This window comes from Centroberyx affinis, unplaced genomic scaffold, assembly GCF_046629955.1.
Source record: "Centroberyx affinis isolate AG114_WGS23_722 - 3 ecotype Tasmania unplaced genomic scaffold, CSIRO-AGI_Caff_v1 ptg000255l_1, whole genome shotgun sequence".
Lineage (NCBI taxonomy): Eukaryota > Metazoa > Chordata > Actinopteri > Beryciformes > Berycidae > Centroberyx > Centroberyx affinis.
Genome location: NW_027278937.1, coordinates 124,969 through 138,398, shown reverse-complemented (window position 1 = coordinate 138,398; position 13,430 = coordinate 124,969). Strand labels below are relative to the sequence as shown.

Here is a 13,430-nt window from a genome sequence, read left to right as displayed (position 1 = left end):
TAGAACAGTTGTTTGTGTGGTTGCTAGGATACCAGTTGAGGCATACTTCTTGAGGTTTAACGTTAGCTTTATTTCAACGTTACATTGAAGACGGAGTTTGGCCAAAAAATGTCAGACGTAGATGGAGACCAAGGAGGCCAAAGACCCAAGAGCACATTCCCTACTTACATGGCCGAGGGAGAGCAGTTGTACCATAAAGGGGAGTATCTGAAGGCAGTAGAGAGCTACTCAACGGTAAGTTAAAAAACTACAGCCAGGGCTAACGTAAGGTAGGCAAAGAACAGAGTTTTTCTCTCATTTAGCTAGCAACTAACGTTACGTTAGTTATCCTAAATTTAAACTCTGATAAACTACTAATGGCATACTGCTTATGATTATTACCAATGTCATGCAGGGTTGTCTGTCACTGGACGCTACACAATGACTCAATGAAACTTTTGCGCAATTAATGTTAGTTGCAGGTTGCAAATTAAACTTTTAACCGTTGCTATGTCATCGAACTCATCCTGAACATTACAAATGACAAAAAACCACTTCGTGATTTATGTTAAAGTTACTGCATCTAAGAATATTTGCCCCCAACTATATCTTTCCACTAAATGTATGGGGACAACTGGAGCAATACGTTAATTGATGCCTGACAAGATATTCATTGATCAGTGTGAGACATTATTAAAGTTGGTCGCCAAACTGTCTTGCAGACTCACAGAGGAAACACTGGTCCTGAATGCCCTAGCAAATATGTCTTCCAAGTAGATTTATGTCATTTTTTGCTCAATCTCCATGAACACTGATCAAATTTGAACTCACTTCGTCTTAGGTATGGCAACGCCACATCTTAACCATACACAACTGATGCACATCATCTTATGATGATAACAACAGGAAAAGACGGGCACTGTGGACTGTTTCTTTCTTGACTAGATAGCAAAAGGGAGACTGTGTAATTTTTGTGATTATATGTTAACCTATGTTGCCACTGCAGCTTTGAACAGAATGACTTGGTCTTTGTTTAGGCGCTGACTCTTCAGCCAGATGACAAGAACTGCTTCGTTGCTCGATCCAAATGTTATTTGAAGATGGGGGATTCTGAAAATGCTTTAAAAGATGCAGAGGCCTCCCTCAAAGAAGACAAGGAATTTTTCAAGGTGAAATGCAGCTTTTGACAGGACACAAATGGTTTTTGTTGGTGCTTTGAAGGTGAAAACAAATCATAGGCCTAGGCCTAGTAAATTGCTGTTAGACTACTTTATACAAAATTACCACATCTCAAATCTGCACACCATGTAAAGAGGAGCATTTCTTAACAGGAAAACCTGCACTTAATGAGCACGATTTGTACCTTTCATTCATCTTTCATTTTCCAGGGGTTGTACCAGAAGGCGGAGGCGTTGTACACCATGGGAGACTTTGAATTTGCGCTGGTGTTTTACCATAGGGGACATAAGCTGCGTCCAGAGCTGCAGGAGTTCAGACTGGGTATACAGAAAGCACAGGAGGCTATAGAAAACTCTGTGGGCAGTAAGTCAATGACATTTTGCAGCATACTGTATATTGTAGTCACAGCATAGGTCCTCCTCATCTTTTCTAAATCATTTGTTTTTCTCCACAATCTTAGGCCCTTCCTCTGTAAAACTGGAGAATAAAGGAGACCTGTCATTCTTCCGCAAGGGTGAGGAGGTAAGCCTTTGTTGCACTCTCCTTTAGCCCTTATTTAAGCTGCATTGGAAAGGATAAATACACACATACAGCCACCAAGCACTTCCACTGGAGCAGGGTTACCATAGACCATTACACTATTCTGTATACTGTATTCTACCATGCCATCCCTATTGATGTACAGTATTCTGTTTATGAATGATTGACAGGTAAAGAAGGGGCTGCCAGTTAGTATCATTCACACTCTGAGGAGAGAGCAGAAACAGCAGAACCAGAAGACCACTAAGAGTGAGAGGACAACCAAACAACTGCTGGGAGAGCTTTACACTGACAAGGAATATCTGGAAAAGCTACTGAAAGATGAAGGTAGTGTGTTTCACTCAGCCCCTGCTTTTTTACTCTGTTCTTATTCTATTCTTAGCTTTGTTTTCTCTCTGGTGTCCTTCACTGAAATTTTTTGTTTATCTGTCTTTCACTGACTGTCAGAATCAGTACACTGCAGCACCAAATGTTACCAATTACTTTCTCCTCCAGTCCTTGCGGTTCAATTCCACTTATTTTTAAGCACCACATACTGTAATTCACTTATGATAGACTGCAAACATTGTATTCTAAACTGTCACATCGATGGTCTGCAGACTTGGTAAAAGGTAAGATGCGGGGTGGGGAGAGACTGCAGGATCTCATTCTGAACTGCATCACATACCTTGACACTCGCACCGAGTTCTGGCACCAGCAGAGGCCCATCTACGCGCGGGAAAGGGACCGTAAGCTCATGCAACAAAAATGGAACAAATCCCGTCAGAGTCCACCCTCTGACCCCGCTCGATTTGTGCTGGAGAGCCTAGAGGACATTGATACAGGTGAGACAGGTTTCAGGTTGAACTTTGTGCTTAGTTCTTTTTATTTTTTCAGCCTGACTAATGCTTATGTTCGTCCTCTTAGCTTTGACTTCTGGAAACGCAGAGGGTAGTCTCAAGAACGCCCGAGATGTCATGAAGACAGTGCAGGGATGGTCAGAGAAAGTGGTGCCTAATAAGAAAGAGGTGATGGGCAGCCTGCACAGTTGCATTGGAAATGCCCTGATTGACCTGGGTGATATGGACAAAGCACTAGACCATCATCAAAAAGACCTGGAGTTGGCTACACAGTGGTGAGTAGTGTGGAGACTGTTGAAATTACATGGGAGCATTCAAACCTATATTTCTTTCAACTCAGATAGGTTCTTCTAATACTCAAACTTCTCTTTTCTGATTAACAGCAAACTCTCAGATGCAAAGTCCCGGGCTCTGGACAACATTGGCCGAGTCTATGCCCGAATTGGGAAGTTCACACAGGCTATTGAAGTGTAAGTCAAGAATGAAACAAATGTTGCATTTGTGTAATGTATGATAGGGCCATCTTTTGAAAAGCAGATGTGAGCTTAACACTAAAATTGCATTTGCACCATTTTCTTTCCTCTTTTTTTCGTTGAATTCAGCTGGGAAGAGAAGATTCCCTTGGTCCGTAGTGATTTGGAGAAGACCTGGTTGTTCCATGAGATCGGCCGCTGTTACCTGGAGCTGAGGCGTCACACAGAAGCCAGAGACTATGGCTGCCGCTCGCTTGCTGCAGCTGATGAAATTGCAGATGAGAAATGGCAGCTGAATGCCAGTGTTTTGGTGGCACAGTCAGAATGTAATTCTTGCTGTTTTAGATGTTTTATCTACATCTTTCTTACTTAATATTTGAAGTATAATAGATGAACAAAATAGGTTGGAGCGACATGCCAGTATATCTGCTCGGTATTTAACTTTGTAAACTTTCAAGCTACTTCAGTTATGCTGAAATCCCAGGACAAAACAGTCACATTTTTCTGACAGCCAATACCCTACTCTGTCATCTCAGTGAAACTTGGGAACTTCAATTCCTCTGTCTCCCACTTTGAGAGAGCCTTGGACCGAGCCAAGGTGCTTCAGGACGACTTTGCCATGGATGCCATTCAGAAGGTTCCTTCTCTGCTATCATCTGTTCTCCTTGGGCGTCTTATCAGTTCTATTTCATGAAATTATTGCTCACTGACAATTTATCATTCTGTCCTCTTTCAGGCTCTCCATGTAGCAAGGCAAGATTCAGCGCAGTAAGGCTCTCTCAGATCAAGACCAGTGGTGCTTCAGAGGACAAAGATCACCTAATGAAACTTGAGAGATAAAAAAGAGACTAATAAAATCATACATGTGATAGATTACTGAGTTGTTTGTGAGTTTTTGAACCTGCAGAAATGTGTAAACTGCTCAAAAGCACATCGGTGCTCTCCAGTGAGAGGATATGAAACACGTTTTAAAGTATGTTGAACCATTATACAAGGGTTATATAAAGCAGTCTGATATAGAGCATCAGTGTAAAATGCAAATTTGTTATGATACTGGCTGATAAATGGAACCCAGTATCTGCCTACTAGTCTACGCAATCAATGGTCTGAAATACACATAGGCATGCTTTTTGTAGTCACTATAGGGGAAGGTTTAAATACAATCATTTGCATGAAACCCAAATATAAATTAGACATTGGACCATGATGGAGGTTCTGATCAGATAAGATAAAACTGAAGATGAAGCTTCAAAACTCCCTTTGAGTAATTTAAGTTGGTGGGGCAGCAAAGAATAGGATATAGATAAGAATAGGGGAAGCAGAACATATTGAAGATAATACAAAATGATTATAATAAAAAGAACGTTGTGGATACAGATACAGTTTTGTTGTTATGCCAATACAGAACTCTCATTGGCTTGAAAGGATTTTTGCTATGTTGCCTATTGACAGATTTACAGGTTGACAGATGTCAGCAGTTTATAGATCTGAATTTACAGCATGTATGCAGGGTGTGTAAATGTGCATAGTTGGATTAAGCTGAGCTCCTGAGCTTGGCAGCACAGTAGATGTTACAAGACAGCACTGAATCATGTTCAAATCATGTTCAAATGCACTGTTCTCTGAAGAGGCAAAATTTTATGCTCATCATAACATTTTCCATGGGGAATGTGTTAGGATGTAAAAGTTGCAATCCTGATCTACAGGCATCCTGCATTCCCTCCTATAGTGTCCAGTGTCAAAAGTCACTGGGGCCAGACATTGTCACCTGTAGAAATTACCTGGGGAAGTGGAGACACTAAGATAACAATCTTTATGCAATCATTGTGCATTTAAGCTTACTTTTAATCAAAGCTCTTTCAGTATAATAGCACCATTTCTTAAGAACATTAACTAGTATTTTCAGTGTTCTTATTACAGTCCAAATTCATTTATGGAGTTTAGCTTTTAGCACAAACCCACGTAATTAAATCTAAAACAGAATTATTTACAAATGAGGCGCTCAATGTGGTGCTTCCCACACAATACAGACAGTGTTACTGTTACACATTGCAACCTGTCAACCTTGAAGTCCATTTCCCCATAGTTAACTTGCAGTTCCCCTTCAGAGCTTTACTTGCTGCAGGCAACTTCCCTGTCATGCCTCTATTACATCATTGTTACCAAGGCATACATGCTGTGATTCACAAGCGGGTGACTGCTGCCTGCAAGTTTTAAATGCCCCCCATTTGCTCTATTCATATTCGTATTCTACTTTCTTTTGAGGTATCCTATTACTGTTTGCTGATGCAACAACCCAATTTCCCCTTGGCCATCATCAGTTTCATCTCATCTTATTTCCATGACATTATAAAAATTCTGTGGCAGCCATCACAGGTGTACTGTGGGAAAGTACCATCAAATAGCAGGAAGTGTCCTTTCTATCTAGTCTAATCCTGTGGTCTCTGATCTCTAGGTGAACTCTGTACTGGCATTTGTTTAAACAGCACAACAGAAAATTACAGCACTAGAATGTAAAAAGTAGAAATATATTAATCAAAAGTATGAGAAAATGTGTTACAGCTACAGCTTATGTACCAGCTCATACGCTGAGAATGAAATAACAACCATGACTTTCATGTGTAGATTGCCAAAAGACTCATAAAGTAAGAATGCTCAACACAACTGCTACTGGAATATTCAGCCATTGTAAAACACCCTCTGAGTCAATAGATGTATTGTAGCTGTGTTAATATAGGCGGTAATGGTTCCCGTGGCACTAGTCCTGTAATGTGTTGCCTCCTTTTAGAGCAAGATAGCATACGTAATTTACTCTGTGTTCTGGCTTTTTCATTGCAATGTGTGATGTAGTTTTTGATTCTATGTAAATTGGTCGGGTCTGGCAGTGTTGATGTTGTTTCCCTGAGGCTCTGAGAGACATGTTAGGTTTGGTGGACAGTGTGTTAGGACCTGGCTGGTGATGGGAACTCTACTCTGGCTTCTTTTCTTGGCAGGTTAGGGCCTTGCGGTGGTATGTCAGGTGGTATGTCAGTCTCTTTATACAAAGTGGATGTAAATTTTAGTCGCTCTGTTTTACATTTTGAATGGGACATAATATTAGCTGTGCTGCATGAATGCTCTTACAGAACTCTTGTGTGTGAATGACTCAAGTTATATTTTCATCTGATTTGTAGACTCCAAATGTCATTGCAATAGAGAATTATTAGTTCTAGTATCCTACTAAGTAGACCTTTTAAGACAATCTTAAATGGAATGTCAATTTTAATATTTCTTCTAATTGTAGAAAGCTCTCCTCGCCTTGTCTGAGATCTTTCACAGCCATATTGAAGCGTCCTGTAGACCTAATGCTGAGGCCAAGTTCTATATAGTTTTGTTGTGTTTAAAGTTCTTGGTTCCCCAATTATTTATTTTTTTCTGACTTCTGAAACATTACAATTGTTTATTTTGGGGGTTAACCGTTGGTACCCCAGTCTGGTTTAGGGTCCTGGATTTGGGGTGAGGCTTGGTGCAGATGATTGCTTGGATTAAATTCTCTCTCTACATGCCTGTCTGCCTGCCTGCTCAAAAATATTCTGTTCTGTTCAAAAATCTGTGATGGTATTATTGGTTGGATTTTTTATGTCCATATTATGCCATTTTCCAGGAAGTGCAATGAGATTTTTATATAGAAACAGGAGAAGATATGATGTTTTTGGCATTTATAGGTAAATATGCGTTGGAGAATTAGCTACCAATGTGAAAAAGCCATTTTTTGTTTTCATTGTGACATTGATCTCTGCCTTCCCCCTCTTTCCGGTCGCGTCCTTCCCCTCCATCAGGGGCGTGGCCGTGGCCCCGCCCTCTTGCGCGTACCCAGTAGTTTCCGTCTTTTTTTTTTCCTTGAAGAGTGAGGCGGGTGCACGTCCATGCCAAGGATTGCCCTGTCATTGTAGGGAGAAACGCGTGGTCAGCGGCACCACAGACAGCTATACTGCAGCACATTTGGTAAGCCGGCATTTTTTCAAACAAAAGCCCTTCAACCTGAATATCTCGTTCAGTATTTGTACGTGAACTTACTGTAAGAAGTTTTATTCAGGGTCCCTTTGCTCCTGTAACACGCAGTTGCTTGTTTTTGCCAGGGATGCATCCAACTTGTTTAGACGTGGCGCTGTGGCTGGTGTGTTTTATTGACTGCCGAGCTTACCGTTTTGTCTGGCGTGCTAGGTGCATGCCACTCCCCGCCCGGCCACATTGTGCAGTTGTTAAATTGTAACCAAAACTCAATCGCCTTTGTCAAGCCAAAACAGTATTTTGAGCTCACTCGGTCGCGGCCTCATACACTTTTTGTTTTGCTTTCCTGGCTGTGACTTGGTGTGTTGCATGTTTAGGGCAAACTTGCCTCAACAAAAGATGACCATGCCATGCTCACCACTGCGCCATTTACGCTTACTGCGCTTCCACACTGTATTTTGGAAATCCGCTATTGTGTGAAATTTTATCAAACGCAAAGTGAGAGTATTTCACGATTCAATGATTGGCCTGCATGTCCCTTGTTCGATTTTTGGTAGGTGTATCTTTCAAGCTGGAAAAATACTGGTTTTGCAAGCTCGTCTTTGTTGCCATATGGGTCAAAGTTGTGTTTGTGACTGATCTTCCTGTTCTGTCCCATGACACAATGTAGACTGACAGATCTGTTATATCAGACAATTATTAATAAATCTAAAGACCTTTGGAAAAACGTAGGCCACATGGCCTCTAAATAGTGAAATGCTCACACATTTACGTGATTCTCTGTTTCTACTATTCTTTGTCTTTATCAATACTGTCGAGGTTTGGCGCAGTTGATTTGGTCATACAAGGTTGATCATGCTTTTCTGCGTCTGTACCATAGAGCTATTGTCTTTGTATGCGGTCAAAATATGGTAGACAAAAATGGAAATTAACGTGTATATTAGGTTGGGCCACTACCATGTGATGCTCTCTAACCACGACTTGATAACAAAATATTCGTAGAAGGACGCTGCCCTTCTGCCATCAATAATCTTTGTGCATGTCTCACACGCTTTTCAAGGCTTAAAGGAAGGATTATTTTATTTTTAAAAGATGGCCCTGTTACTGTACTTGGTACTTGCAATGTAGAACATGCAGATTAGCAGCAGCTACTGTAGTGTATTGGATGGGTAAGCGTCCGCCCTTCTCACTACACCCTTAGCCCTTATCCAACACTTGTTAAACCATATTAGTGTATTGGGACTCTCCAGTTACTGCCTAAAGAGGATCTGCACCCTGCACCCCCACATTCGTGTCTGTCTTAGGAAAAATAGATATTGAATTGCACTTCCTGTTGAAGTAGTCCGACCACAATCTTGACAGACCAATTATATCTCAGCTTCTGTTTTTAGTAGGGCACGAGGCCGAAAAATAGTCAATTGTGAAAGATTTGGGATGGTGAGGTAAAATTTGCTTTAATTGCTGTAACCTTCTGATCATATGTTGCAAGTAAAAAATACGTTTGTCAATTAGGCTACTGATTAAATTTTTTTTTATTAAATTTTTTGCCTGCACATTTAAATATTTTTTGAAAATTATGTTATTTCATGCACCAATTTCAGTGAATTTTTGAAGTGCATAAATATTGGGACACATTTATCTCAACCCCTATATATGCAATAACTGAAGTTGGTGACCTGCCACCATGACCAAAGTGTTTATTGTCTTTTGAGATACTCTTTGATTACATTGTAGTACAGAGCTTTGGTACTATGTAGAATGGATGGCTGTATGACTAACTCAATGAAGCCTTGGGTTAGTGTATTGTAGTAGTTCTATAGGAAAAGTAACTTTTGCGCTGACGTGATCCTATACTATCTGTGTGGTGGGAGGACAAACGTTTCGTCCAGCGGCTGGACACTGAATCGTTCAAACCTCCCTTCATGTCATTTTCTACCACAGTCCTTTAGGGCGGAGTCCATTATACAATTGACATATTGAGATTTAAGAGGCAGCGTTTCTGAATTGAACAAGTATATCAAAGGAAGATTATTTGCTAATGTTGACTAAAGAATACTAAATAATAACCAAAGAATATGTGGCCAAATTAAAAATTTTTGAATGGCTGATTTAGTCATCGGTTGTCTATTTGTCTCTAGCTGTTTCTCTTAAAAGGTTAGCATGCAAATAAAAAATACCCCAAAAAGTATATTCACATCATATACATCTTTTTATTTTAACAATTCAAATCCCATGTTCTTAGCACTGCAAACTGATTTCACCCCTCTCCCCCAATACTTTTACTATTGGCTATAGTATCACTCAACTGCTATGACTCAAGTGCTATGAGGTTGGCTGTTGCTTAAGTATTTTATGTATGTAGTCGTTGTTTGATTTCCATCATGATTGGACTGTTTTAAACCGTTTTGTCTTCCTTTTTAATACATTTAAGGTACATGGTGGCCTCTACAGTCAGAAATTAACCCAGACATGGATACTGAGAAGAGCAGTGAGGTTTTAGATGCTGCGTCAGAGACTCCACAGCAACAGGAGACTGGAATGGAAAAAGTGGTTGTGTCAAAATTGGAGACACCAGAGGAAACCACAGAGCCTGAGAAGCCACCGGCCACTGTTGAAGACACTGAGCAAATGGCAGTGAATGGTCATGATGCAGACCAGTCACTCATGAATGTCAAAGAAACAGAAGAATTGATGGTGACAGAAATTGTGACAGAATCCGTTAAGCTGTCTGAGGGAACACCAGAGATTGAGACTAAGGACAGCTTGCCCGAGGAAATGTCTGAACAAGAGAAGTCAATTGAGAAAGGACAGGAATCTGAGGATACGGAAACACTGCCTGGTGCAGTGGCAAAACAACCAGAACCAGATGGCTCACCAGAAAGGATCTCTGACCCAGTTACAGCATTAAACACAGAACCAGAAAACATCCAGCTTGAACAGCAGCCAGTGCCAGAGAACATCCCAGAACCTTTGCCTTTGCACAAGCCTCTGGCAGAGAGTGCCCCTGAACCAGAGCCAGAGAAATTGGTAGAATCAGTCCCAGAAGTTGAACTACCAGAGCCAACATTACCTGAACCAGTCATGCTGCAGCAGCCAGTAGATGTACAACTACCCAGCCACACAGAGAAAGCACCAGAACAAGTGGAGACTGAGGCAGAATTGCAGACTGCAATGGATACTGAGGCAGAAGTTGTCAAAGATGTGGTAGCTGAACCTACAAAGGAGGTGGAAGCAGAAAAACCAGCAGAGACGGCAGAGGTAGAAATGGAGAGAGCAGCAGAGACCGAGTTGGTGACAGAAGCGGCAGCTGAAAAGCCAACAGAAGCTGTGATGGTGACATTGGAGAAACCAGCTGAGATTGAAAACACAAAACCTGCAGAGGATGTGAAGGAAGTTGAACCAGAGAAACCAGTTGAGGCTGATACTGAAAAGGCAGTTGAGCCAGCAGCCGAGGGTGAAGCAGATAAATCTGAGCAGAAGGATACAGAGGAGGAGGGTAAAGTTCCTGCCCCCGGCTCTCTGTCTTTTGCCCTTCTGGAACAGGAGCAGACCAAAGTTGTCCTGCAAACCTCCCGTACCCTTATCGTCCTCAAAGGCCTTCCAGGCAGTGGCAAAACCCTCCTAGCACGCGCCATAGCTGATGCCTACAAAGACCACTGCTCCGTCTTCTCTGCTGATGACCATGGTGTAAAACCAGAGAATCCAGAAGTATCTGCAGATGGATACAAGGCTCTGGATGAGGCTGTGGTGGCCCACTGCAGTGCAGGAACAGCTGCCTCTGTGCTGGTAGTGGTGGACGACACCAACCACACCCAGGATCGGCTGGCCCGCCTGGGGGAGATTGCAGAGCAACACCATCTTGTTGCTATATTCCTGGAGCCCCGTACTGAGTGGAGGAGGGATCTGTCACAACTTGCCAAGAGGACCGGACGTGGACTGGAGGAGGCCCAAATCCAAGCCATGAAAGGTCCACTCGAGGAAATGATCCTCCCTCTTTTCTTTGGCTGGTTTCTTCTTCCTACCATCCAGGAGAAGGTCAGGTGCACATCCATGGACTTCCTGAAAACATTGGACACATTGGAGCCTTTCAAGAAGCACATGAATGACTGTGAGTGTATTTAAAATTCCATTTCATGTAATGCACGTGTGAATTTACCAGTTTTAATGTTATCAAGTCTCTGAGCAGGGTAAACATGTCATTTCTTTGCCATCACTGTGATGCAACTGATCTTGCTTTGTTTTTAGTCACTGGGGAAGCTGAGAAGGAAGTGGACCTGGAGCAGTATTTCCAGGCCAAAGGACCTCTTCATTGCACTACCAAATTCTGTGACTATGGCAAAGCAGAGGGTGCCGAGGAGTACGCAGAGAAACAAGTATGAAACCCTCATGTTTTTGGGCATGTGTATTGAATGCATTACTTGCATTGTTCAATTCAATTACCTTTTCCCCAGACATTTTGATGTTGTGGTAACACTTAAATAATTTTAGTCTTTCATTTTAAATCTTGTAATATTTCCTCATTACTTCCTCGTTTCTTTTTTCCACTCTCTAGGCTGTTAAAGAACTGTATGGTTCTGCATTTGAGCTTTCTCTGAGCGCTCTCTTTGTCACGCCACGCACTGTCGGTGCCAGAGTGTCCCTCTCTGAGGAGCAGCTTGTGCTGTGGCCAGCCGACGCTGAAAAGGAGGCAGAGTCTGCTGTCCCCGCAGCTGCCTCCCTGCCTCTGGGTAGCCGCGCCCACGTCACTCTGGGCTGTGCAGAGGGTGTCGACCCAGTTCAAACAGGTCTGGATCTGCTTGAAATCCTGGCCCTGCAGCAGGAAGGCCAGCAGGGGGAGCTGGTGGAGGAGATGGAGCTGGGCTCCCTGGCCTATTACGGCAAGGGCAGGTGGCTGCTGAGTCTCAGAGAGCCCATCTGTGTCCAGTCCTGCTTCTCCAGCGTCTATGGGCCCAAGAAGCCTGACCAGACCAAAAAAGAGGTTGAGAAGAAAAAGAAGCCAAAGTGCACCATACTGTAAATGGCAAAGATGGGGATGTGTGGCCTGGGATGACTGGTGTAATAAGATTTAGGTTTACTCTGTGGAAGGTTTGTGTGTTTGTGCTGTGTTTAGGGTTTCCGGTATAGCCACCCTAAATCCACAAGCTGGGTGCCTTTTTACTGTTGATTTGCACCACAACCCAAGATGCCTTCAATCCAGTTAGGTCAAGCTTGTTCAGTATGTTGTCACGCATATCAGTGCCAGAGTTGCAGTACCTGCTATTTGCTGAGAAAAAGGTCTTGTTAGATGCAGTTTTAGATCAAGGTAGTACAGCCTCCCTCCCACACCTCCATAATTCTTGTCTCAAACTCTAGATTTCCTCTTCTATAAATGTCAGTGTTATTCAATATTCTGAAGAGTGAATGATACACTAGGTATTTTCATTGCATGCATCCCAGGTTTTACAGTATATCAGCTTTATCATATTTAACACATTTCCAATCTGCTAAAAGTAGCTCTGCCTCTTTGACAGACTTGTTAATTTGTCGGTTTCCTGTGGTTTAGTTGTGAGTTGATGGGCAGCTGTCATTTCTGTGCAAGTGTGTGCGGCTTAGGAAATAATGGTTGTAATTGCATATGGGCCAAAGTCATCTGATTAAGTGTATTAGAATGAATGTCATTTATAGAGGTCCTTCCTTGTAAAATCTTTGCACTGTGCATAGTTTGAAAGGGAGAATGCTGATGAATTTGGCATTTGTGTCATTAGCTTGCACTTAGTACTTATCAAATGCTGTGAATCCAAGTCCACGTTTTGCAATCTTTTTCTACTGCGCAAGACTGCACCATTGATCCCTTTCATCCTCTTTGAACAGCACTTCATTTATCACATTTCAATTTGTACCCACTTTCAATGACTGTAATTTTTGTAGGGCAAGTCCTGCTTTGTAGCTCTTATGAATCACTATTTTTGCACTTGTTTTGTACACTTAATAAAAGAATATGCTTTGCTCCAAACCCAATAATGTGAGTTGTAGTCTTTGTTCAATACTGTTCTTTTAGTTATGCTCTTGGCACAGTGAGCTGATAAGAACTAGGTCAACTTGGCCACATATGTTCGTCTTCTCACACCATGCTGCCACTTCAAGTTCATTGGTTTTTGACGGTGTAAACCAGCAGAGGGCACTCATAGTTTCACAGGTAAATTTCTTATAGAATGCATTGTAATTTTCACGTGTTCTATTGAACCACAGCTCATATAATAACCTATATACACAGACTTAATTAACTTATTGCCGAATGCATCCATTTCCAAGATAAAAGAAGCCACGAATTAGCAGCTGTATCTTCTACTCACAGGCACAACCCCCCTCAGTGTTATGTAGGCCAGTGGTTCTCAACGTGGGGTCCAGGGACCACCAGGGGTCCTTGAGGGGGCTCCAGGGGGTCCCCAGC

General features: G+C 42.2%; 2 protein-coding genes across 3 annotated transcripts; both read left to right on the top strand.

The window, feature by feature from the left end:
• Positions 1–107: 107 nt before the first annotated feature.
• On the top strand, positions 108–3,873 carry odad4 (outer dynein arm docking complex subunit 4). 2 transcript variants are annotated; one of them, XM_071545450.1, is made up of 11 exons: positions 108–234; positions 1,017–1,148; positions 1,368–1,521; positions 1,619–1,680; positions 1,869–2,025; positions 2,298–2,522; positions 2,605–2,812; positions 2,921–3,007; positions 3,140–3,336; positions 3,547–3,647; positions 3,747–3,873. In XM_071545450.1, exons 1-11 carry the CDS (start codon positions 109–111, stop codon positions 3,780–3,782), a joined length of 1,485 nt encoding a protein of 494 aa, XP_071401551.1. In that variant the 5' UTR covers position 108; the 3' UTR covers positions 3,783–3,873. The 2 variants fall into 2 exon arrangements, with proteins under 2 accessions (XP_071401551.1, XP_071401543.1); XM_071545442.1 differs by having other exon boundaries at positions 3,547–3,834.
• A 3,021-nt stretch (positions 3,874–6,894) lies between these two features.
• On the top strand, positions 6,895–12,991 carry cnp (2',3'-cyclic nucleotide 3' phosphodiesterase). The gene is made up of 4 exons (XM_071545427.1): positions 6,895–6,994; positions 9,432–11,108; positions 11,246–11,373; positions 11,553–12,991. Exons 2-4 carry the CDS (start codon positions 9,470–9,472, stop codon positions 12,015–12,017), a joined length of 2,232 nt encoding a protein of 743 aa, XP_071401528.1. The 5' UTR covers positions 6,895–6,994; positions 9,432–9,469; the 3' UTR covers positions 12,018–12,991.
• The last annotated feature ends 439 nt before the right edge of the window (positions 12,992–13,430 follow it).